This window comes from Brassica oleracea, chromosome C4 (assembly GCF_000695525.1).
Source record: "Brassica oleracea var. oleracea cultivar TO1000 chromosome C4, BOL, whole genome shotgun sequence".
NCBI classification, from domain to species: Eukaryota; Viridiplantae; Streptophyta; class Magnoliopsida; order Brassicales; family Brassicaceae; genus Brassica; species Brassica oleracea.
Genome location: NC_027751.1, coordinates 50,906,196 through 50,932,752, shown reverse-complemented (window position 1 = coordinate 50,932,752; position 26,557 = coordinate 50,906,196). Strand labels below are relative to the sequence as shown.

At 32.0% G+C, this 26,557-nt stretch overlaps 3 protein-coding genes and 1 long non-coding RNA gene across 4 annotated transcripts; 2 read left to right on the top strand and 2 right to left on the bottom strand.

The window, feature by feature from the left end:
- The first annotated feature begins 10,221 nt into the window (after positions 1–10,221).
- On the top strand, positions 10,222–12,072 carry LOC106337605 (taxadien-5-alpha-ol O-acetyltransferase-like). Its single transcript, XM_013776710.1, has one exon. The coding sequence runs from the start codon at positions 10,415–10,417 to the stop codon at positions 11,705–11,707; it is 1,293 nt and encodes a 430-aa protein (XP_013632164.1). The 5' UTR covers positions 10,222–10,414; the 3' UTR covers positions 11,708–12,072.
- Positions 12,073–15,437: 3,365 nt separating this feature from the next.
- Positions 15,438–15,881, top strand: LOC106339620. The gene is made up of 2 exons (XR_001269185.1): positions 15,438–15,545; positions 15,640–15,881. It is a non-coding gene; the product is annotated as an uncharacterized LOC106339620 (long non-coding RNA).
- Positions 15,882–16,213: 332 nt separating this feature from the next.
- LOC106339619 (transcription factor bHLH51-like) lies at positions 16,214–17,822 on the bottom strand. The gene is made up of 2 exons (XM_013778465.1): positions 17,390–17,822; positions 16,214–16,710 (listed from the first exon to the last, which is right to left on the bottom strand). Exons 1-2 carry the CDS (start codon positions 17,669–17,671, stop codon positions 16,231–16,233), a joined length of 762 nt encoding a protein of 253 aa, XP_013633919.1. The 5' UTR covers positions 17,672–17,822; the 3' UTR covers positions 16,214–16,230.
- A 1,734-nt stretch (positions 17,823–19,556) lies between these two features.
- Positions 19,557–20,579, bottom strand: LOC106339177. The gene is made up of 5 exons (XM_013777975.1): positions 20,550–20,579; positions 20,305–20,375; positions 20,074–20,194; positions 19,914–19,964; positions 19,557–19,751 (listed from the first exon to the last, which is right to left on the bottom strand). The coding sequence occupies exons 1-5, from the start codon at positions 20,577–20,579 to the stop codon at positions 19,557–19,559; spliced, it is 468 nt and encodes a 155-aa protein (XP_013633429.1).
- Between the last annotated feature and the right edge of the window lie 5,978 nt (positions 20,580–26,557).

The window sequence follows — 26,557 nt, the reverse complement described above, 5'->3', positions numbered from 1 at the left end:
ATACTTTGCCAAAGACATTTGTTGTTAAAGGTGCTAAAATAGCTAATAGACTTATTAGTAATGATTGCTTTCACATTATTCAACCAAAGACATTTGATGTTTGAGATATGTTAGCAAATGAGCATTCATCTAGACATAGAGCTTGCTTAGAATTGTGTCTAGGCTTAAGGTCGATAGTTTGATTGATCATTTGTCATCCTTAGTTTGATACTTGATCACCCAAGGTCTAATCCCTATGCCCATGAGTTCTCTTTTCCCTTAGTCAAGAAAATATCATTATGTAATTGCTTTCTAGTATTAGTAGTAGTTTAAAACTCATCTAAATCATTGGTTGCACTTAGATTAAGTGAGTATTTGTATTCTCGGTGCTTTGATATCCCTCAGAACTGGTTCGAGAATCGTTTATACTATAACATTTGTCTTAGGAGCCTTGAAAACTCCTACCATCATTTATAAATTAAATAGCATATGCTATTGCATATATTACAAACGCATGTGCGGCCAAAGCTGTTTATGGATGGTCATATAGTACAGTATATAGACAATTGAATGCCTTTAGTACATCACCAATTCACCACTTACAGTTTGTATGTATAATAAGTAGAGCATATCAGAATTCAGAAAGGGATTATTTCTATTTAAAGTCTGTAAAGATTAGAAAAGGACCGAAGATGACTAATAAATGGCGTGCAAAGAGAGAGCAGGCGTGTAGCTGTGTTTGATAGCTAGCCTTTAATGCACCCATTAACCATCTAACTAATATTTTATTCACTTGTGGCGAATCGCAAACTAGATTCCCTCTTACTTAGGAATGTGAATGTCGGCAAGGGTGGTTCACCAACCAATAGAATTGTTTTATTTCATATTCGATATTTTTTTTAAAATGAAATAAAATATTATCAAATTATATTATGTTTTTAAAATTAAAAAACAAAAACAAAAAAATAAAAAATAGTAGTAATTACAAAAAATAATATTTTTAACGGCGCCAGCATAACATTAAACCCTAAATCTTAATCCCTAAACTCTTAATCCTAAATTTTAAATCCTTGGGTAAACCATAAACTCTAGGATAAATCTTAAACTATAAATCAAAATCATTAAACACTAAAACACTCATGGGTTTAGGGTTTAAGATTTAGGATTAGGGTTTAGGGTTTTAGTTTTTTATTTATTTAGAGTTTATGATTTATCCAAGGGTTTACGGTTTACCCAAAGGTTTATGGTTTACCCAAGAGTTTAGGATTTAGGGTTTAGGGTTTAGTGCTTTGCTACGACGTTAAAAATATATTTTTAAAAAATCTTTTTTCTGTAACTATTATCTTTTTTTTTTTACTTTTTAAATTTTAAAAACATAATATAACTTGACAATATTTTGTTTTCTTTTTTAAAAGATATCGAATTTGAAATAATGAAATACTATTGGTTGGTGAACCCAGGTTCACCTTTAGGGTGAACCCAAGAATATCTTTTAGTAATATAAGTACTAGTTAATTATGTCGATTTTGCAGGTTTTGAAACCCAAACTCCTTTGAACCACCGGTATGTATAATGTAATCAACAGCCATGATGATTACAATATTCCAACATTAGTGGGATAAGTTTTAAAAAAAAAACATTAGTGGGAAATACATGGCGATGTACGTGATACGCGTGGTCACACAACTCATAATTTCCCCGTCTCGTTGATCGAGACGATTTTTATGACTTCACGCGTCATATAGTTACTTATATGATTATACGATTATACGATTATACGATCGTATCAGTTGAAATATCATAAATAGTCCGTATGGTCGTGTATCTATCCACCTTATGAACGCAAAGCTATATATGTAGGGGGATGCATTAAATTACTAGCGTATCATTCAGGCTTCAGCAATCCTAATGTCATGTGAAACAGAATTTTAAGAAGACAATAAAGACGTGTTTTCCTTGTTTATTAGGGACTCACACTCAATTAAATGGCAAATGGTGAATTGTTGGTCTCACTCACCTCATTGTCCCTTGTCTGATTTCTTTTTTTTCAGTGTTTACTTTGAGAAGTCCCAAATCCCACATGACAATCAGTCTAGTTCATGTCACTCTCAATACCAACTGAAAAGAACTTAGATGTGTTGCAATAATCTACTGAATTTGTACGATGAATAAAACCCTTGAAAGACTTATCCAAGTCATATTTTCTGTGAAATAGCTTCAAACTGAAACTAGCAACACCAAAAGCAGACATGACTTGCTAGAGAAATCTGCAGATGTAACAAATGGAGAGATGCTACATCTTCACATTCACGTGTTCTTCAACTTAGTTCCATAATCTAACCTTACCCAAAAAGAAAGCTTATGATTATGGATCCAGTCCAATACCTAAACTCAGAGCTTAGTTACTCACTTACTCTTATTGCTATTGATTTTCAATACCGAAGGTTATTCGGAGAATGGGTTTTAAATATAGTGGGCTTTCTGGTAGTATTATAGGCTTATTTTAAGAAACAACCCGTTTATGTTTTTAAGGCGATGTCTTTCTACAAGTCATGAATATAATCCAACGCTGGGAAAGAGTTAGTAACAGATGTGTGAGTGTAGCAATAAAAGATAGAGAATGAATAATCGATATACCTAACCTGATTATATCTTTTGCATAAGAAAGTATTAGAGGAAATTAGGTAACTAAGAATGATATAATTAACCTAACAAGGATTAAGAGATACCAAAAAATTGATACTACATATCTTTTAAGCACCATAGTTGATTGAAAAAACACTAAAAGAACACTTTAACTGATGTTTCAAAAGTTTAGAACGTGGCTACCATTTTAAATTTAGTATTATTTTTAAAGTAGTTATCAAATCCTAATTTGATTTGGAAACCTATTTTAATATCTTCCTTATAAGCCATTATGCGTACAACTTAGAACCAATAGAAAATAACTTTTCGCAGCAGAAAATACTTGCGTGTTCATGAAAACTCTATTTGGTCTATGACTATGAAGAATGAACGTACTTTACTTAGTTTATAGTTAAGTAATATAGTAACATCACCTATATGAAGAAAACTAACCGGCTAGTATATGTAACAATATAAATACACTACATGTATCATACTGAAGACTATTATGTGTAAATTTGATTAAACACTACCAAACAAAATCAAAACAACAAAACAAAGATATGATTTTGGGAATAAGAATAACTTTTAAAGAATATCTCTTCTTCCTTTTGTGCGAAAAGACTTGGATTCAATCGTTAGCGAGGAATCCTTTTCGTATGGTTGAAAAGATAATTAAAGAAGTCGAGAAAGGAGGTCACTAAAAGAGGGGTTGTGATCAAAAGAAGAAAAAAACAATGCTTATCAACATCAAGAAAAAAAAACATAAAATGTTGAGGTAAAGATGCAAATCACATCTAATCTCTAATCTTATCCTAATAATAATTTAGACTATATATAATATGTTTAACCCGATCTTCTGCAATATTCAGAACCAATTCTCACCTAATTTATGCTTAATCATCCAAGGACCTCCACATTTACCCACAACAACCACCTTTTCCGGCCATTGGTGTGTTATTGAACTTATTTTATATTGACTCTGTATATATCACCATGGAATTATTTGCTTTTCATTTACACGTATTAAAAATAATTTGTATAACTTTGTTCAAAAGAAAATCATATACATATATATAGATATATTTCATCTTAAATTGTGTTATTTCAGACGTATTTACTTTTAAAGCTATCTAAGAAGAATTGAAGTAAAGAAAGTATTGATGTATAGGTAGTTAAATCATTTTCTATATCTCTCCAGATGCACATTTTTAAATAAATCGGATATTATATGGTTTCCGATTCTAAAATAAGATCATACAACAGTATATATTTATATATGTATATATATATATATATATATATATAAGAAAATCAACAGGCATAAGCCAAATCAACTTTTTTTTGTCAACTTTGAATGGAGCTTTGTTACAACTTACAACGACTCATACCTAGGTGATGTATGTGAATCTGTAAATTAAATTTCCAAGATATTTTTGAACACAACAAGATAGTCAAATACCGATTTTGTTTTTCACGCGCAAGCGAAAGAAAATGGTTCACGAGAGGTTGGATGGATTGGCAGGGTAGTACTTCTTGAAACAGAATGCATCAATTTAAAATTGAACCCTTAAGCATTTTATTAATTTACAAAAATTTGCTATTTGGTTGTATGATTTGTATTAATTTTAGTGGCCATGATACTGTTATATATAAATTCTGTCCGTGATCTACTAGCATGTCACCCAAGAATTGTATATAAAGTAAATATTCTTTTTGATATTTCGCTATAGATTTAAAATGGTGGGCATCTTCCAACTAATATTGCATAGTGTCTTCATAAACTGGTGACATCTGACCTTCTCATGTTTAAGTAGTTTATAAGTTACCGTCGATAATCTTTGTTTCTCAGTCTTACACTAGATTGCGAATTCACTTGGTTAGCTAGCTATTGTCAAAGAATAATTAATAGTCGTTCACTTCTAGTCTGTATCAAAGTTCTATTTCCTCAGAAAATTCCAAATCCATATTCTAGACTGGACATACTAAAACGCTACGGAAATAATATAATGAATGGTTAAAGAGTTAGAATCTTGTCTCCGTGCCAGTGAAATTGTTACTGCCGACCAATCTTTGACCCAATGAAAGCTTTGGGAAACATAAAGACAAATTCTCTCTTTTATGGATTCAACTTGCATTAATTATGATCGCGAAATCATTAAGAAGCCGGTGGCCGGCTTTTACATTTTAACACTCGAATCTTCTTATCTTCCTTGTTTTTATCTCAACGTAAATATATATATTAAATCGATTTGTGTATGCATATATGATATATATACATTTATATGTGTCTATATGCGAGGTTCTGTAAACATATGTATGTTATCCTTTCGTGTCCCTTTCAAAGGAGCCTTAGTTTGGCTTCACATATGACGTATAACAAAAGGTGTGTTGTTATTTTCATGTTGAATACGATCATTCATTACCGGCCAACATTTTTTCCTAGCTACAATATCTTCGGGTACACTGACAAAATATGTTTGTCAGCAGAAATTATGTAAATGTTACTAATAATGCATGTATGTAGATCGAGTTTAGTGGTATAGATGTTACTTGTATGAACATTGACCTTTTCTTGTTTACCTGAACTGACAAAGGACTTAATATGATTGACAATGCAACAATATTCTAAATAGTAAATACATATAACGTTTATTTATGTAAGAGAATAATGTACTATCAATCTTACATATCAAAATTAAATTGATACTAGTACAAGTTGTGGAAGCTAACGGAATTCGAAACTACCACTCGATTTATGAGAAAGAATGGTAGCTACTTGCCCAGTGCTCAAGAGCTGGGCCTACCAAATTCTTGTTGAATGGATAATATGTGCATGTGGATGTTTCTTTGGGTACACCCACTTTATTTAATTATTTTCATATAAGAAAATAGTTATTATGCGTCGTGGCAAATAACGAAAATATATACATGTACATGACGAAAAATATGATTTGTTTTACTCCTTGGCTGCCCTACGCCTTTTTGGAAATTACGTACTGATCAATTGAAATGAAAAAGAATAACTTGATGACAAGGGTTTTGTCTTTATTTTCATATGACTCGTCATATTAATTGGATCTTTTATCAACTAAGTTCAAAATAGGTTTTTGTATTTTCATCTGTTCATCAGATAGAGACGATATGCTCTCTATGATCTATGACTGTTTTTATAATATACATATAGTTTTTTTTAGATAATTTGGTAGCTGTAAAGATATAATATCATTTTAGTTACTATTCTCCACGACAGTGAGATGCGTCTCCGTAGTGCATTCATTTTTGGCCAAGTATTTATGTACCCTCACATCTCTGGTTACATGTTCAAATTTATGTGCTCGTTTCATCACTGATCACTTCTTGAATGAGTGTTTGGGTTTCATTTCAAAATGACTGAAGCGCTAATCGATATTTTAAGTTTAGTTTATATTTTATAATAATTCTTGTATACATCGTGATGCGCGGTTAAGTTGTGGAAGTGTTTAGGGATCAGTCTCAAAAAGAAGATATTTGCAACGGTAGAGCTCGGCGTGTAATGAACTAGGCCAAAACGAGGGTGATATGAGTTTGTGGAGTGTGGTACACGTCTAACATTATGGTAAAGTAAGGATATTGTGAGGATCAAAGTGAGAGAGATGCTTCTGGATTCTAGGGACTGATTGTAACTGGCCTTGGATATAATTGAAGATTTATAAGAAATGCAATGGTAGATATCTACGTGTATATTCTCCATTTTGATCAGCGAGTGTGGTAGACCAGTTGGTTTAATAAGCGCATGCATTGATCTTGTTGTCCTATTGGTTTGAAATCCGTTGGGAAGAGTACATATATCACTGATATCAACAAAAGCTGATCACTCCGGGGGATGAAGAGATTAACTCCTAATCTACACAAAAATAAAATCTACATATAAGATCTAAGGTGGACTATATAGAAATGAAGAATTTAGACATCTAAAGTTATACATTACATTTTACCAAAAAAAAGTTCTGCGTAACCAATATCATCAATGACCAGCATTCCTCGACCTATACTACATATAACCTTTTTGTGTCCTTGTTTCTGCAATAAAATCAAGCGACGGTATATATATCAACTTGTGGAAGTATACATCACGAACTGGACGGACCGACAACTTACTCAAAAAAAGTAGCAACTCTGAAAAATTTACGAGCGACACGACACCGGCATAACATAACTTTTACCTTTTATTTTTCATCATTCAGCGACACTGCTTCTTGTTCATTAACGTGTCCTTGGTGTCACCGACACGAACAAGACGTATATTATATGGAAAGTGCCTTTCACTTTTCAGCATGCATTTACTCTAAAATGTAAACGACCAAAGATCGTAGATGACTAGCTCTAGATTCCTTGATCAGTGTCCCGAAGAAAAAAGAAGAAGAAAGGCATGACTACCGTAACATGTGCATTCCATAAAGCAAGCTTCGCACCTTTTTTCTACCAAAAAAAATCTTCGCACCTTTTTTTACTTGGTACAAAATCTTCCAAATCTTCATTATTTCTTTCCATAAACAGAATCAAAACAACTTAAACCCATTTATTTGAATCACCGAATCATCTTCTTTGATATTTTATTCAATGGGAAGGTGAAATGTATCCCACCATCGTAATTATTTATTTTGATGATAAGACACATATAATTTGCAAATAATCTTTGGACACTGTTACCTTTCGATATATATATACACACATCACCATTCGATATCTGGTTACCTTCTTTTTATTTGAAACTCCGTCTTTCTAAGATTTTATTGATCCTTAAATTTTCAACTCTACTCATCACATTTTGGTTTATTAATAACAAGAAGTAATTTTTGTAGGGCGGAAGTGCACCTACTTTCTCACAAAAAGGGTTCACTCTACTATCATCAATGAATAAAAGAAGCTTTATATTATATCGAAAAGAAGAAGAAAAAACATGACTTAAAAGAAAAGTAGATTTGAACAAGAAAAAAAAAAAAGTAGATCATACATACTATGCGGATGACCACGTTAAATATATATGGGTCCATGCTAGAATTGACAAGACCACTACAGTGATTCAAGAAAATGTAAAGAAAAAGCTGTTTTGAATTATTTATACCTATGATTTCACTTAAAAGTGCATATTTTTATATTGATTCGAATGGTAACAATTTCAAAAACTAAAGTCTTTAGTGATCTTTCGGTATTATAACTCATGGCTCATGGTAGAGAGCGTGAGGCATTGAGTTTTTTTTTCTTCTCTTTTATGATACTTTTCACAGTAGTTCTAGTAGCTAAATGGGAAACTAGTTTTACTTCAGAAATCAATATTATAAACACCATTTGAAACCAACTATTATCGAATATAGTGAATCTATTAAATATTTGGCTATTTTTGTAAAAAAAGACTATTTTTGTTTTGAATTTCAAAATAATTATCTGTTTATAATTAACTAACATATTAGTTATGATAATAAACCTTACTTATAAGATGACTATAATTAGCGAAAGAGGAAATAAGCTGTGATGTTTCTCTCTACTTAAATTTTGCATAATTATGGAAGGTATTTCATTTGATGTTCCAAGAGTACTTTTTTGTCCAATAAAGTTATTCCATAAGAATCTTGGCACCAAATCTTTCACTGTTTCAGACACATGCGCCAGCCAATGCCCAAACAACAATGCACATCGTACTGTAAACCGCTACCACAACCAAACTTTTTTTTCCAAATATTCTCACGATTATTTCCCTTTAAATACATCCGGATAACTATAACAAGAAAGGTAACGTTTTATACAGGTTGATTATAAACATTTCTTCCTTTTGAAGCCCTTACAACTCTGAATTGTATGTGCCCATGGAGTCAAATTTAGCCGAATAAGTCCCGTACTTTATTTCTCTTGCTTTTAAGGTTACTTTGTCGACTGACTTGTGTTTGGATTGGCTACAGCCTACACGGATCATTGGGGTTACTAGACCAACCCGTTATGGTCTGTTCTTTTTCGGCGGAAATGCTTACCCATTTCAATACACTGTTCAAACACATGATATAATAATTCTGTATACAACCAACAAGTAGTAACAGCTTATTAGTAATTGTTGTGTATCCTCATCAGTTATGAGTTCGAGGATTTCTTGTAAAAACTAAAATATAATTATTTGGTCAATTTGGATTTGAATTTCAGTTCAAGTAACTAATATAGTGGTTATAACAGATGATTGGTCTATCTCCTAAGATTAATAATAAAACAGTTAATCAGACAATATCGTAACCAGTTCATTTGGTAACACTAAGTGTGTTTTCTCCGAAACTGTCCGAATCAATCAATCGTTAGAATATATTAAAAAAAAACAATTCTATATACAGACCTAATTAAATCGAAGAATATAATGGTGCTAGTGATATATTTTTTTAATTTTTTATATCTATGAAAAACATAATTAAGTTGATGAGTTACTTGCACATTTTGTTAACATTAGTCTTTCATTTCACACCGTAGCACGTCAATTCAGAGACTTCCGAATTTTAAAATTGTAAAATAAATCATTTACTACTACGTGCTACTAACATTTTAAAAAATACAGAAACTTGGCTTAATGGCATTTTTAACTTAATTATTGAAATACGTGTATAGTTAACCTTCGCCAAACCGTGGTTTTAGTTTCTTCCATTTTAGACATTATCGTCTTTAACTCTTATTTAACCGATAATTTTGTGTACCACCATCATCTTATATTTATACGCTTTTGTAACTTCGTATATAGAACTAAAAAATATATTCCCTCCGTTTCCGAAATTAAGATTTTTTAAACTTTTTTGTTTGTTTCACAAAGATAGATTTTCTATATTATTAAGGTATTTTTTTATACTTTTGAGAAACATTAATTGGGAATATTTGAATTGATTAAATTTCATTGGTGGAAAGTTATTGGAAAGTGTATAATAAAGTAAAAAATAAATTAAATTATAAACATTTATTAAATTTTTAATAAGCGTGTATATTTTAGAAAATCTTACTTTCAAAAACCGAAGAAGTACGTTCTTGTGCATGAAAAGTTTGTGGTTATATTAATTATTTTTTCTCCTCACTGGTCAAGTTGTCTTGGCCTGGCCTATTGCTAATAAAACTCCGGCCGGCCATTTAGTTAATTGAATACCGTGGATTTAGTCTTTAAACCTAAAACTTTTAAGATTCACACGGTTGAAAAAAAAACTCTTCACGGTGGATTGTCGCGTGGATGATCAAATTCAAATAGTCGATGCACGTTTTCATATGAACGGTCTAAATATGCTTGATCAGTCTCAAAATAGTAGTATCCGTCAATCAATTTCAATACCACCATATATCTCCGGATCAAATATCCCCCGATTACCAAATATTCGTTGAAATCTTTCCCTATATCCAATAAAAGGTTGTTTATCTCTCAATTTTATATCATATATTAAATAAAAAGGTATAAAACATATGGGGGATGATTATCCACCACTATGCTCTAAATTGAAAATCTACATGTCCAGTGATAACTTGTAAAACTTTCACACCAACGGATCAAAAGCGCTGCCTCTAGATTTTGAAACCAGTCGGAACAATTAAGGGAACACGTACACACAAGAGTACACATGCATGATAGTATGATACAACACACAAGACATACCATGTCTGAAAAGATCAGCCAAATTACAAAACTACCCTAGTTGTCTCTCTTCTACGTGAATATACATGCGCATACATAACATATCAGCGGTATATTTAATACACATCGCAGAGACCCACCTTCTTTATTTCAGAGCAAAAAAAAAAAGAAGAGGAAGAAAGTATAATGGGATCACTCGTTCATGTCAAAGAAGCCACAGTTATTACTCCTTCCGACCAAACACCCTCTTGTGTTCTGTCTCTCTCCGCCTTAGATTCTCAACTCTTCCTCCGGTTCACAATCGAGTACCTCCTCGTTTACTCACCCGTTTCCAACCCGGTTTCTCTGTCGGGTCGTCTCAAATCATCACTCTCTCGCGCTCTTGTTCCTTACTTCCCTTTCTCTGGCCGTGTCCGTGAGAGACCCAACGGCGGAAGTCTCGAGGTTAACTGCCGTGGCCAAGGTGCTCTGTTTCTCGAAGCCGTAACTGATCACCTCACGTGCCTTGACTTCCACAAAGCTCCCCGGCACGTGACTAGCTGGAGAAAGCTTCTCTCCCTCAACGTCGTCGACGTCCTCGCCGGTGCGCCGCCTCTCGTCGTCCAGCTCACTTGGCTCAGAGACGGTGGCGCCGCTTTAGCCGTCGGCGTTAACCACTGCCTCTCCGACGGGATCGGAAGCGCCGAGTTTCTCACCTTGTTCGCCGAGTTATCCAAAGACTCGCTGAGTCAGACCGAGTTAAAACGGAGACACCTCTGGGATCGCCGCTTGCTTAACCCGTCTCCGGTTCGCGACTCGTTGAGCCACCCTGAGTTCAACCGAGTTCCCGACCTCTGCGGGTTCGTCAACCGGTTCAACTCCGAGCGACTCGTTCCGACCTCCGTCGTGTTCGAGAAGCAGAGACTTACAGAGCTCAAGAAACTCACGAGTCGACTCGGTGAGTCCAGCACCAAACACACATCGTTCGAGGTGCTCTCTGCACACGTGTGGCGGAGCTGGGCGAGATCACTGAACTTACCATCGAGCCAAACCGTCAAGCTTTTGTTCAGCGTCAACATCCGAGACCGAGTCAAACCGAGTTTACCCGCCGGGTTCTACGGGAACGCCTTCGTCGTCGGGTGCGCGCAAACCACCGTGAAAGACTTGACGGAGAAAGGATTACGCCACGCGGCGAAGCTGGTGAAACAAGCGAAGGAGAGAGTCGGAGATGATTACGTCAGGTCGGTGGTGGAAGCCGTGAGCAAGGCGAAGTGTCCTGACCCGGTCGGAGTCTTGATAATTTCGCAGTGGTCACGCCTCGGTTTAGAAAAGCTTGATTTCGGTTTTGGTAAACCGGTTCACGTGGGATCGGTTTGTTGCGACCGTTACTGTTTGTTGCTTCCGGTTCCTGAACGGAGTGATGCGGTTAAAGTAATGGTCGCCGTCCCGTCAAGCGCCGTTGACTCCTACGAGAATCTTGTGACCAGTCCTAACGCTTAGAGCATCCGCAGTGGAATCCTTAGTTGGGAATCCTTAAGAAAAAAATAATTAAATAATTAGTGGACCTTACCAAAAGATAAGGATTTAATTTTTAAAATTCATAAATAAGAATTCTTTTTTAGTGAATCCTTGCACTATTTGCGGGTCCCCACGACTACGTGACGGCTCGTGAATGGTCATTTTTTTTTTTTAAATCCAAAATATCCAGGATTAATCTGAAATGCCTTTGTCGCTAAAGACTCCAATAAGTGTCACCGTTGCGGATGCTCTTACTAATTAGAGAATAGATAAATTCCAATTTTCACTCTTTTATTTTTTTTGAAAATAAATGAGGAACTCTCCCTCCATTGACGAATAATAGTTTTGACTTTATAAATCCTTCGTGGTTTTTGTTATATTTTGGTTACTTCCTACGCAAAACTTACATTTTTGTTTATTCATCCAAATATAAATAATCGATTATAGTTTTGTAGTCCATGATAAATTGATAACCATACTCAGGCCCATAACATCGTTTGAACAAACAAATTCAAACTTAACCACGCTGTTAAAAACTGTTGCATGATCCCATATTTTTGTAATCGTACATCAAAAAGGATTAAAGCTCTATTTGGGATCCGTGATAGTCTTGGTGTTGTTGATTTGGTCCCATGAAGCGCGATTGATGCAATAGTATGTGTCGGCAGAACATTAAGCATGATTGGCTATTATTTTGTCAAAAAGCTTTTCTTCGCCTGCTTTAATCTTATTTGACTGTATCACCAAATTTTTAGTATAATGTATAATTGGATCTTTCATCTTAATGTATCAGTAAGTAATAGTCATAAGAGTTTCTGCCTTTTTGGATGAATCAGTAAAATATTAGAAAAATAGTCTTGTAAAAAAGCATTCGTATAATCTTGCAAACGTGTTATTTTGATATAGAATTCTTTAAACTAACCATATTTGATACATCACACATATTTCAGAAAATTAATCCCTTCCTGAAGTATCAATCATATCCAAATTCATCACATGTCTTGTTTTTAGTAGAATATGGTTTGAGTTACGACAATTTCTCACTATTCAAGATTCTCAAAAATATTAAATCGCAATGGCCTTGGATATGAGCAGAGAGTCACCACTAGAACCGCCCCATTAAAGATTGAAAAATGTTTAATTAAATTGTGATTAGTTGGAGATGTTTAATTATGGTTAAGTAGTCTTGCGTCAATTTATTTTATTAGAGACACTCTCCAAAGTTAGACTGGCGGCATGTCGCAGTTTATATATGGTTCCACGCTAATAATAGAGTCATTAACATTTAGTAACTAATCCTTCTAGAGCGAACTTTGGCATTCAGATACCATATAACATAATCAAATACTTCTTATGATAGATACAATCATACAAAATTGTTTTTATTTTGTCAACGACAACTACTTTATCACTTGAGACATGAATCAGACTCATTTATATTTACGGTTTGTGGATATCTCAATTATTAGAGATTTGTACCTAAAAGTCAGCTCGACCAAAGGGAATGAACTCTCTACAAATTACGAATATCTTAATGGTTGACTTTAAAATACATTTTGTTTTATAGCCAGCTTGGAACTACCAACAAACCACGTCTTTCTACCAATGAATGAAAACTTTTCTTTAATATATTTTCCACCATACGAAATAGAAATTAATATATATTATCCAATCTATATGCATATTTGATATTTTGTAATCTCTTATGTCGTTTTTTGTAGGTTTTATATGATGTGATAACTGGATGCATGTTATCTTAATACAACTAATTATTAAGATAACAATAGAGTTATCCTTTTTTTTACAGCAAAAACATTAGACTCATATTGACTCGGTAAACCAAATCGGTAACTTCGCATCCATGTGAACGACGAAAGACGGCTGTTTTCTAGCACTGCGTGCTAAGCTATCCGCCCGTAGGTTCTCCGTCCGTGGTACATGAATGATGTCTGAGTTGAGAAAACTTCTTTTCAAAAGCTTAATGTCTTCCAGATAACTTCCAAATGTTGGTCATTCTTCTGGTTCTGAAACCATCTTCACCAATTGAGAACAATCAGTTGCAAACATCACCTGAACCTGTCTTGAATTCTTCATACATTCCATTGCCAAAATTAAAGCCTCCACCTCCGAATGAAGAGGTGAGAGACATGCCCTTACATTCCTTGCCCCTAATAAACCATCGAAACCCGGTAAAGTACTATACCAGCCATGCCCTGAAAATAAATCCTTATCTTTCCATGACCCATCTATGAAACACCATCGTCCTGACGTCACTAACGTGGAAGTGGTCTGTACCTGCTGCCCCCTTGTTGGATCCTTTACTACATGTGCCTCAGTCTAGAGTGATGACTCCAATTCTGCTAATTTAAGTGTTTCCCTCGGATCAATATCCAGATTGCTAAAAACTTTACTATTCCGGCCTTTCCATATATACCATAATATCCATGCAAATTGGTGGTCATCCATCTGTGGGTTAACTCTCCAAAAAAGACGATCCATATTAGCAAACAAAGAACTGATAGGAAAAATATTGGGATGCGATGAGATTTTAGATAATGCCCATACTTGACGTGCTGGAAGACATTCAAAAAACACATGGTTTGTTGATTCCTCCGGATCTCCGCATCGGGCACAACATATATCAATAGAGTTATCCTTTCTAGAATTAGTAGAATCTAATCTATTAAAACAAGAGTACAAAATTGAACCGACCCAAGTTTTTCTCCAATATTTACATTCTCATGTCAATGAAGTATTAAATAACTCTAACTTAAGTAATCATTGTATTTTCTTATTTTATTAAATTATTTAAGAAATTTTAATAATATTATGTAATATTTTCCAAGTATCATATAATCCCCACACATTTAGCTTGTAAGTCCTAAAATATATGTATTTTAAATATACCAAAAATATATGTTTAACTATTACAGTTACCATGAATTATTTTCAACAATAAAATCTATCTATACTAAGATTAAATATTTTTTAATTACTTGTAAAATAATATCGATTGTTTATAACCAAATATTCATTTTTAATCTATCTAAATATCGCTTAGTATATATATATATATATAATATTTCTAAAATATATTTTTAACCTTTTCAGTTACTATTAATTATTTTAAACGATAAAACATATCTATATTAAATTTTAAATGTCATTGAATTACTTGTAAATAATATGTAATGTTTCTAACAATATTCATTTTCTGATGTATCTAAATCTCGCCATATGACCTATATTTAATCAAAATATTTAAAATATTATTACATTTGGGAAACAATTTGGTGTTAAGAGAAAATTTACTCAAACATATTAATGGATCAATATTTATTGAAGGTTTAGTATAGCGTAAAAGTCAATATTTTGTACATCATGTAAAATATTTATAAAAATATTTAATTATTATGTTTATAAATATTTTAAAATAAGATGTATATATATTTATAAAATTGGAAATAAGTACATGCGGATGTGCGGATCAAGCTCTAGTTATTTAGATAATAATTTATACTGTTCTTAATGGAATAATAAATTAATGTCAAAAACCTCAGTATCCTTTTCTTGTTAATTTCTTTAGAGCTGGCAAAATGTTAGTGCAAAGGCCCAAACTATAGTATAAAAAACATAACACAGAAACCCAATAAGAAACATTACATGGGCTTAGCATAAATGCCCATGTCTGCCTCAACCCTAGGGTTTTCAGGGGTATATATTCCGAGTTACGCTTCCCTTTCTCTTCTTGCTACCGTCACCGGGGAATATAGCCGAGTAAGGTTTTGAGAAAAAGAGTTCCTCCGCAATGAGAGCCAAGGTATACTCGTCATTCAAATCTTATTCGATACTAGTAATCTGTAACTTCTCTTTCTTTATCATTTGGTTAAGTTCTTTTGGTTCTTGTTTTACAGTGGAAGAAGAAGCGTATGAGGAGGCTGAAGAGGAAGAGACGAAAGATGAGACAGCGATCTAAGTAGACAGAGAGAGACTCCTCTCTTGAAGACTGCGCTTTTCAGTTATTTCATTTCGCTAAGTACTTATATTTGGATCTTGTTTCAGTTTGAAGTGTTCTTGTCTTCGTTTTTGTTGGATTGTATGGATCCTCAGTTAACGTTAAATCTTTATCTTTCTAATCATGTTTTCATTAAAATAATGTTTATAATCTTGCAAATGCTAATCATCGTATAGATCTTTATTGAATCCCTCAGATTTAGTTTATATAAGCTTAGAATATACAGACCTTGTTTTGGTTAGGAAGAAAACGTAACCTACACGTAACACTTGGTTAGATTATATACGCTTAGAAAACGTAACACCAACAGTGTTTATCTTCTCGCAAATGCTAATCTTCGTATAGATCTTGTGGAATATCTCGGATTTAGGTTATTTAATTTTTGAATATACAAACATTGTTGTTTAGGAAGAAAACGTAACGTACACGTAACGCTTGTGAACAAATAATGCGATCTGTGTATAGAAGTAAGATGGCTTTAAGAAAAATGTCACTGTGAGTAGTGAGAAGAGAGGAACCATCTCTGTCTTTTACTTCTAATCCTACAAACCGAAGAAGTAGATGAAGAAGAAGAAGATGAAATACGGTTTAACGCAGCGCACAGAGATTGCTTCAAAGCTTTTGCGGATGAAACACTGTTTGTTGTTGTCTCTTTGCAGTTGCTATCTCTTAAGATGAAGTTGATTCTCATTCTACCTCCAACGCAGATAATCTCAGCGTGTAATGTTTCGAGCTGAAACTTTGTGAGGACCCTAATGATCTCCGGGATTGCCTCTGGTTGATCTTCGCAGCAAAAAGAAGCTTTGAAGATGATGGTGTCTGATTCAAAATCATTGGAGATGGTTTCAGGCTGAACAGTTACTTCATCTGCTTCTGTTGGAAGATCTTGGAAGGTTGGAGATTGTGTTGCTGTTTGTTTGAGTTCTTTCACTTGTTCTATTACTGTCGCTAATAGGGCTGCTTTGTCTAACTGTATAGAATCAATGTCAAAAAACCGGTTTACTCAAATTAGATTTCATTACTAAACCGAAGGGTTGAGATACCAATGAAATGAAGACTCTTTTGATCTAAACTTTATTGAGGAGTTGTCTTGTGACTCTTGTCTAATATAACACAATGTTTTTTAAACCGAATTGGAAACTAAAACGGATGGTTCAACTAGAATTCACATTTTTATAGATATATTAACTTTTAATATATAAAATTAAAAATAATTATAGTATATACGATTCATAACTAGAATATGAATGAATACAACTATAAAACACTGGAAATATTAACTAGTTTTTCTTGTTCGATTTTTCGATAATTTTAATAAATTTTTATCTGATTCAATATTTAAAATCCAAGCTAGCTACGTAACCGGTTCATTGTTGAAGATGGTTTAGCTATAAATATAGAATTAGTCCGGTTTTAGAAAATTGATTTAACAACACATGTGTCAAACCAAGTCAGGTCCAAAACCGTTTCACTCAGATTAAACATTCTTGAACCGAAAGAAGCCGGTTTCAGTTTTATTGCTAGTTTGAGACCTTATCTACCTACTATCAGTTCTTGTCAGTAGAGCCGTAACTAAACCGAAACATTTCAATCTTGCTTGACGAGTCAAGTCAAATAAAACAAGAACAAGTTGTGAACTAGAGACACACCTTGTCGGAATTAGGGACAAGTTTCCGGAGAGCAGAGAGGTGAGAATTAATCCGATCACGGCGTCTCTTCTCAGCCAGACGGTGGCTTCTTGAGAGTAACTCACCTTTCTCTATCCCACCGACAAACTCATCCGCCGGGAAGTTGCCGGAGGAGGAAGAAGAAGAGAAGCCGAGATTAAAGCGGCTAAGATCAGAATCAGATTGTAATAGTGAACATGAGAGCATATTATATGGACTGTTGGAATCAGACCACTTGGCTGCTGACTCGTACGAGTTCTCCATCCCCCGAGAAACCAATAAAGAATTGTTTATTTTATTTTCTTATTTTTAAAGGTAAATAATAGTGCAAACTCTAAAGCTCAGAACCGAAAGAGGTTCTGTTCTGTTTTGTTTTTTGGAAGATGGAAGTGTGGAACTGAGTGGGATAGAGAGAGCTTGTAGTTTGTGTTTCGATCTAAATAATGAAAGGAGAAATTAAGGTTGATGGTGATTGGTGTGATGGTCGTTCTAGACTTTTATTGGTTCCTCTTTTTTAATATATAAAATTTAATTTTCTATCTTTGGTAAATTTTTATTTTCTACTAATTGTATATACTTTCAGAAGCCGCAGTTTTATGTTGAATTTTTGCTGAAAATTTAACTACTCTTGATTTTTTAGAATTCTATGGTTATATCATTTCTTTTTATCATCCTAAATTTGTAATACTGTATTCTTTTTTATGTATTTAAAACATGCTTCAAATCGAGGAGCATTATTACCCTTTGCTATCTCAGATAGTTTTAATTATATAATTAAATTTTGAACATTTTAAAATAATTATATCACTAACAACTACAAGAGGAGAAGAGGAAGTATAATCTCTCTTTTTTGAATACTTTTAAATAATTCCTTTTGACTTTCATATTTTCTTAATATTTGTTTGGCTGAAATACTATATCCAGCGATGCTTTAAAATCTATAATAAATTTGAAATTTATAAATATCGGATATTTTTGCTATTAAAAACATCTGCGATAGTCAAGACGGATCCATGAGGCCAGTTTTTACAAAAAAAATAATAAGAACGAAAAAAAGACGGATCCACGGCAATTTTCGTAGTTAATGAGGCTCGTTTTTTTAAGGAAAAAATGGAAAAATATGACATTTGAACTTTTGTTCGTCGCAATAGAACTTCTTATATTTTGGACAATTTTCGACATATTTTACCCTTTTTTTATAGGAAAAATGGTAAACTGAATTTTAAAAATGTTAAAAAATATGAAAACTATTGGAAACATAAGTATGACAATATATATGTTTTAAATTTTTTTTTTTTAAAAAGTAGAATCATATTTTATTTTATCTTTTAGCTACAGTTAGAATATTCATTCTGGTCATCCACTTAGTCTAAAAATCAGATACTAAATTTTATACATAGATATATCTTGGGTATACAACGTAAACTAGTGTTTCTTATATATTCTAACAAAGCTATATTTCGAAACGTTATAATCAAGAAAGATGTCTTCAGTATACCTACAGCTTGACAACGACATATAACCACAACATAGTGATATACCTTATCTATATTTTGTGCCATAACATGTTCTGCCTTTTACCTTATGTGGCGCTTAAGGAAGAATATGTTTCACATCTACTCTATTGTGTTCTGAGTTAGCTAGGATATATATTCTACGGGAAATCCGGAAAATATGGAAACTTCCATATTCGGTTAAAGATGTTTCCTAAATCTAAACTAAATCTTCCCTAAATATCTCATAAAATATTTTCTCCCACGTTTTTCTCCTTCTCCCACGATCTTTTTCTCTTCGTTTTTTGTGTGTTCTCTCTTCTTCATCCACATAATCATCTCTTCTCTCTATCAATACAACATGGTTCTAATCTATGTTAAATCTGGTGAATGGATGTCTAGTCGCAGTGAAGAATGAAGTTTCGTAAGTAGACAAAAAAAGGTGTGGTCGAATGGTAACATTAGAAACTACTAGTCCATTAGAAACTACTACTCTATCTGCAGAGGACAACAAAATAGAGACGCACTCTTTTGAACAGTGTGGAAGGCTTTCATTTATTAGATTGGGAAAGATGATGAATGTAATTTCAGTGATTTTTGTCAAAAAAGTAATAATAATCAATGTTGTTGAGATCAATTCACAATGTAAAATGAGATCACCGAATAATATCTTCGTTATATTCTGCTTCATCTTGATTTTCATATTCAAGATCAGCTCCGCCATAGAATTCGTCATCTCCTCCATTAGCTTCTTCAGTATTGTAATCTTTGTTCCAGACTGGTTTATCTTCTTCTAGTGCATCTTCTTCAGAACCCTTAGGTTCCAAAAGGCATTCTTCTTCGCTGCTTTGCTGTGAATTTTTCACTTGGTCACCAACAACAACTGGTTCTCCAACTTAGTCATCTTTGGAGAGTTCTCCTACACAGAAGTGGATACACATAAGAGATTACACAAAGAAATAAGAGGCTAGATAATGTGACAGATAATGCTAGAGAGACGGGGGTAAACTTACATCATCAAATAGCTTATCCAAGACATCCAAATTGATATATGCACTAAGTCTCTGTACACAAGAAAACACAAGAAATTTAGCTACAGATGAAAAACTAAAGAAGACCCAAAGATATATCAAACTATAACAGGAAACGAGCTGGAGGAAGAGTAGCACTGACCTTTTTCTTTTCACTTTCTGCATTGCTTAGGCTTGTGGTTGCAGAAGTTTTCTTACCAGGAGGAGCAACAGTCTTACTATAGGATCTTTCTTTTTCACTGTTGTAGGTTTCCTCTGCATACCTTGATAATCGATAGAAAATATAAGTATCATTAACAAGAACGTCAACATAATAGTTAGCAGAAATCAAGAAGATCAAAGACAGGATGAAAGCAAAAATACCTTTTTGTACTCATGGTACATCATCTCCCACGCCATCTTCATCAGAAGGGATTCTTTTGCAGTATTCAGATAATCAACAACCTGATGAGCAGCAATAAACCATAAAAAGTCAGAACAACAAGTATATAAACCAGTTTTTATCATGCATAAAACCGAACAATAAACACATCAGAAAGAAAGCAGAAGACAAAACACAAGAGAATCAATTTTGACTACATTTATATGTTCGGAGAACCAACGCGTGATGGGACTTACATGTGTAAAAACAAGCGTGGTTTGCCACATTCCAGAAACCAATTGTTGTGTTTACAGAGACGAGATTAGAGATTACGGGCAGATGAAACACCGACGAAGAATGTGGCTTCTCTCCATTGAACCCTAAATCACCATGGAAGAGAGCCACGACTCTGCGGCGGAGAAGACAAGAAGAAAAATAAATTAGGGTATAGGAGTGGCCACGTCTCCCTTTTGTCTATTTTAAATTTTTGTTATTTTAACTTTTTAATATTTTAATATTTAAAATCAATTACGAAAATTACAATTTATAATAATAATTCAAAATTAAGGGTAGTATGGTATTTACGGGAATTAAAATCCTAATTTCCTAAAACATCTTCTACAAATACTATTGTGACAAATCAAAGTTCAAAGTGTCTTATTTTTCTAATTTTTCTTTTTTTTAAACCTTGATCTATATGACTAATCGTTTACCCATTTGATCACCGGATCACATGCTTGTTGGTTCAATTAGTTCTCATCTATGTAATCAAACGTGAGTACCAAAAACGTCTTTCAAGATCCTACTTGTGTACATGTTGATCAAGTGGTGGTCGACATATTTACTAGACCAATAGTATGGGGAGATGAATGTAAGAGTTTTGTTTACTTATTTCAAGTAAAGTAAGTCGTTTTTGGGTGGGATTAGTGTACAAGTTGTTTTCTTGATCTAATACAAGATAGGGATTTTCAGTTTGAAAGTTTTAGTCGTTCAAATCAAATAGGTATGTCTCCCCACTTTAATCATAAGGAAAAAGACCAACTAAAATCGAATATTTGAAATAGTCGGAAAGTTGAATTTGACAACGATTAATCTTCAATCATAATCATTGGAGGGAGATGCTTTTATCTTTAGTTTCTATCTGTACAAAAGTTTTCACCGGGATCGGTGGTCTCACACACATCACTCCTACTCGAATCATTTTTCTACGATTTTTAATATATTTAATATGAACAGAGTTTGGATAGGAACAAATAATAATACTTTGTCCTCCATATCCACATTTTTCTCCGCTTTCTTTAAGTATTTCCTTCGCGATATCCACTCAACATGTATACGGTATTCATTTTTGCAACATCGTAAATTTACTACATATATATATATATATATATCAATAATTTTAGTATTTGTTCTTCTATGGTTGAGTGCAGAATTTAAAAAGTCGAAATAGATACACCATTTTTTGTAATGGTGTTGCCTGGGAAAGTGTTTTTGGCGAGACAATGTGAAGAGGCATGCCTATATACATGAAAGTCCACGAATAACAGCACAATCAATCCAAAGATACTTAATTATGTCAATATATGCAGTCTTCTTACTTTATTGTGTCGTAAGTTGATTACAGAAGAAAATGGTCTCTTTCTTTAAAGAGTAAGAGCCTCTATCTTCAACTTCCCATAACTCCTACATATTAACGTTTCATTGTTTTGTTTTCATATTTTAAAAAATTAAGAAAATAATAAAAAAGGACTTGTAGGTGGAAACTGGGTTATTTATAAATTCATGAGTTGAACCATAAAAAAAAAGGTTTGGTAATGCTAAATATATGAAAATATTTTCTTTGAAAAGATAGGTGAGAATAAAAGTTAGACCAATAGAAATTCAAAACAAACTCATTTAAAACATGGGTTGAATTTCAAAGTTATACATGTATTTGGCAATTTCACTAATTTTTTTGAACAACTCTCTTTTCTTAGATTTTTATATTTTGAGAAGTAAAGCTCTTAAATCATAAGCCCTTTTACAAAAAAAAAAAAAGCTCTTAAATCATAGGAAGATTTTAGATAATCGATTTATATTAAATAACAAATGATCAGACCATAACATATAATCTAATAGTTTGTGACAATATCATCATTGTGGTACCATCTAAATTTGAAAGTAGCTGCGAATTCTAAAAAAAAGGGGTCATATAGAAATTCAGAAGACATTGCTTCGTTTGAATGAAAGTCGGAACAGACTGCAGTTCAAAAAAAAAAAGTCGGAACAGACTGGCATAAACCAAGTGTATCAAATCGTATATGTTATAGGTGGTAACTAAAAAGTTTTTTTTTTTTTTTTTTTTTTTTTTTTTTTTTTTTTGAACATCTGTAACTAAAAAGTACTATAAAACTATACATTCCCAACTAGAAAGACTGGAATTATTTGGAAAAAAAATCTTTTATGCACATCGACAGAAAAACAAGCTTTAACTTAGATATGGTGGCGCTTCTTTTCACATATTCACATGCGTAGTGAGAAGCCTATTCAATTAATCAATAGCTGTGGTTATAATAAGTCACTAAAGCTTACTCGTTTTGAAAGATTTATTTGCCAATATCTTTAAATTTGCGTAAATCAAGATATGTAGGGCCAAAAGTAGCACTTCAGATCAGCAGTTTCATACCACACATTGAAATAAATGATTTCAAAAAGATTGCACTCAGATTTGAGTTTATCAAGTCATTGGCATGATCTTGCTCACTGACACTCGAGTTCTGTCATCTGTGGGCAGGTTTTTATCAATCAATCTGATCATGGAATGTTTCTGAGTAAAGTTGATTGAAAAAAGCATACAAATATGAATGATAAAGCAGATCGTATATCTAAAACAGAAAAATACAGTTTAGTTTAGACAAGACTCAATCACTAACTACCTCTATTTCATTTAAAATGTTGTTATTTTTGTTTCTACAACAACATTGCTTTTTCTTCTTTTTTCAGTTTTATTTAAATTCTTGAGTTTGTTATTAACTGGAGAAATAAACCCAAGGATATAATTAAATCCTTGGTAATTATGATAATCATATTAAGAAAACGAGTAATTTGTTAGTTTCTTTTTGCTTTCCGTCGTATATTCCATCATTTTTTACTCTTTCTATAAAGAACAAACTATTGACTACCGACAACGAAGACTTGTTTTCTTTCTGTTTTAGTTTAGATCTTTGAAAGTAAATTTTGGGTAATTTAACTCTTTTATTAATAAAGCATTTTGTGAAATAATCAGAACATCTCATAATTTCAAGATGAAAACGTTATGAAAACGTTTTCGCAGGTAATGTTTTGTACGCAGTTTAAGAACTATTGCTGGCACAGTGCCACTGCCTGATACTATTCCTTCACCTAGTACGTTTTTTTTTTTTGGTAAAAATGTTAAGTACCTCGTACGTTGGTGTCGTGAACACTTTAACATATTCGTTTTTATTGTATTTCTCAAGTACATGCAATAGGCTTACATCGCAAGTAATTATTTGTCAGTTAATAAAATACATTTATGGAAACGAATCATTTGAGTAAAGTTGTCTTCTATGTCCAAAGAGGCAAGGAGCCAAGGACCAAGACCATGTTACCCGCGTGACCACAAACAATCATTTGAGAACATTGAAAAGAAGAAAATCATTACAAAAGTACCAAAAACCAATAACAAATACTCTCTCTGTTTCTAAATGTAACTAGTTTTAGCAAAAAGAGTTTATTTCACAATATAAGTAGTTTACATATTTCAATGTTTTTTTTCATTTATTTTGATATAAGTAGAAAACAAAATAATTAACAAAAATTTATCGCATATTCCGAATTTCGAACTCCGTATCACTAAACAATTGCGTTCTTCATGCGTAGATAGGATTAGATCGAATGATTCAATCATGCGAAGCTGTGGCTTCCTATAAGCCTACTATTGTTGACATTTTTTCTTTGAATGGTCTTTTTAGAGCATTGATTTTATCTGCTACAAAATCTTAGTGTATCTCAGTCACATATATCTGTTGTACATTGTCCACACATGATAAATGATTAGCTAAACCAATACAAGTTGAGATATAATACATGTATAGATTTGGTGGTGACGGCACCTGCCGACCCAACATTGTAAGAGGAACGCGTTGTCGAAGGTTTGTGATGGCGATAACACCTTATCAAACTAAATATAGCCAAAATCTTCTTTTGTTTGACATCAGTGTTCTTTTCAAACATTTAAAGGCCAAAACTTTGGTGATATAAATTGGGCTTATGAGCTTAGAACAGGGTTACATCCGGTATGAAGCTTCAAAAGGGAGATAAAATTTAGTTAAACTAAGCAGTTTATTTAGTTGAAAGAAAAATTCACTACAATAGTTTTAAAAAGTTTTCATCACAAAAATAAATTTAAAGGAGAAAAAGAACCAAAATAATCTCCAATAAATTTAAAAGTTTTTTGTGGGTGGTGTTTAGAGTTTAAAATTATGATTAATGGTATAGAATATAGAATTTATCTATAAATTTTAAAATAATAATAATTTAAATAAATGTCTTTAAACTATTTATTTATAAAAAATTTATGTACATTAAATTATTATTCATTAAAAGTTTTTATTTTTGCTTTCTAATGAAAGCGATTTTATTTATTTTCTTTCTTATGGGCTAGTTCAGCTTTATATGAGACAAGATATGAGCATATTGCGTTGCAACGGGTTTTGTTTGATGTTTTAATTTAGTGAAAACTATAAAACAATTTATAGTTTTATAATTGGTTTTGCATATGTTGTTTAAGATTTATTTTATAATTAAAATTCATTTTCATACATAAGTTCAAGTTAATATTTGTATTTTATAATCATGGTGCATAGATGAATTGTTATAAATTTTGTATGTAGAATTATAGAAAATACTATACCTAAATGTTTAAACTGAACACAATCCGAAATAAGAAAATGAATGAAAAGTAAAAAAAAATGAAAGTCAAATACACCAATCGAGTCAGTGACAACATTATACATGTTCTTATGTACTAATTTAATGTTTTATTAAATAAGTATTTAAATTTTTATTTGTTAGGATTTTTAAAAAAAAGGAAAACATTCTATTTTATAAATCTCTTTTTTAATTGCAATGAAAAAAAATAAAAATAATATTAAATACTCTTTTACAATTTTGTTTAAGATTTTAAAATTTCAGAAAAAAATAAATTGCTATCAAATATTTATTTTTAGTTATTAATAAATAATTTTAAAATTACCATTTTTACAATTTGTATCAATACTAGTTTTACACTTCTTTTGTTAATTAAATAATTTTTTGTATCATGTTCATAATCAAATACTCTCTTAAAAATATTATCAAATAATGTTTTATAATTATCTTTTGGTTAGGACTTAAAAATATGATACAAATTTATTTTGTTTAGGTTTTTCTTATAAAAAAGGAAAAAAACTATCAAATATTCTTTTACAATTTTTTTAGAATTTTATAAAAGGAAATTAATATTACATAATCTTTTATAATTATATTTTGTCAAGGATTTAGAAAAATAAAATTTCTATCAAATAATTATTTTCATTTAATATTAACTATTTTAAAAGTTGCCATTTTCAAAATTTGTTTTTTCAATATCACTAATATTTTTACAATTTTTCTTGTTAATTAAATAATTGCACTATCATGTTTATCATTAATTATTTTAAGTAAAAATTACTATTAAATAAAATTATACAATTCTCTCTGGTCAGATTTTTTTTTAAAAAAAGAAAAAATCTTAATTTGTTAAGATTAGAAAAGAATTTTTTTTTTAGAAATCTTTTTTATCTAGGATTTTAGGAAAAGAAAAAAGTTATTTTCACATAATGACAGTTTTTATTGACACATTCACAATCTAATTTTTTTTTAATTGACACATGTCACAATCATATCGGCTGAAATGTTTGAAGTTAATTTTGGTTTATATTTTTCTTAACACAAAATTATTAAAAGGTAAACTTAGTTAATTATAAGAAAAAATGATTTATTTACATTTTTATTTTATTTAGACTTTTAAAAAATAAATTAATTATTTTATAATATATACAACTATTTTACTTTTAATAGAAAAAATTATGTTTAATTATTTATATATTTTGTCTTATACATATAAGCACATATTCATCATATTCACACATACTCATGTACGACAATAACAATAAAATTAAAAGTTACATTAGCATCATAAGATGTAGTAAGAATAATAAAAAGTTGAGTTGTATCAAGAAATTAA

Bases quoted from the DNA above. Each gene is read 5' to 3' on its own strand.
- LOC106337605 (XM_013776710.1), top strand. From the start codon at position 10,415: ATGGGATCACTCGTTCATGTCAAAGAAGCCACAGTTATTACTCCTTCC.
- LOC106339619 (XM_013778465.1), bottom strand. From the start codon at position 17,671: ATGGAGAACTCGTACGAGTCAGCAGCCAAGTGGTCTGATTCCAACAGT. The intron at 16,711-17,389 runs GTGTGTCTCTAG...GATTCTATACAG, and splicing joins TTGTCCCTAATTCCGACAAG to TTAGACAAAGCAGCCCTATT.
- LOC106339177 (XM_013777975.1), bottom strand. From the start codon at position 20,579: ATGTGGCAAACCACGCTTGTTTTTACACAT. The intron at 20,376-20,549 runs GTAAGTCCCATC...GCTGCTCATCAG, and splicing joins CCACGCTTGTTTTTACACAT to GTTGTTGATTATCTGAATAC. The intron at 20,195-20,304 runs GTACAAAAAGGT...TCGATTATCAAG, and splicing joins TGGGAGATGATGTACCATGA to GTATGCAGAGGAAACCTACA.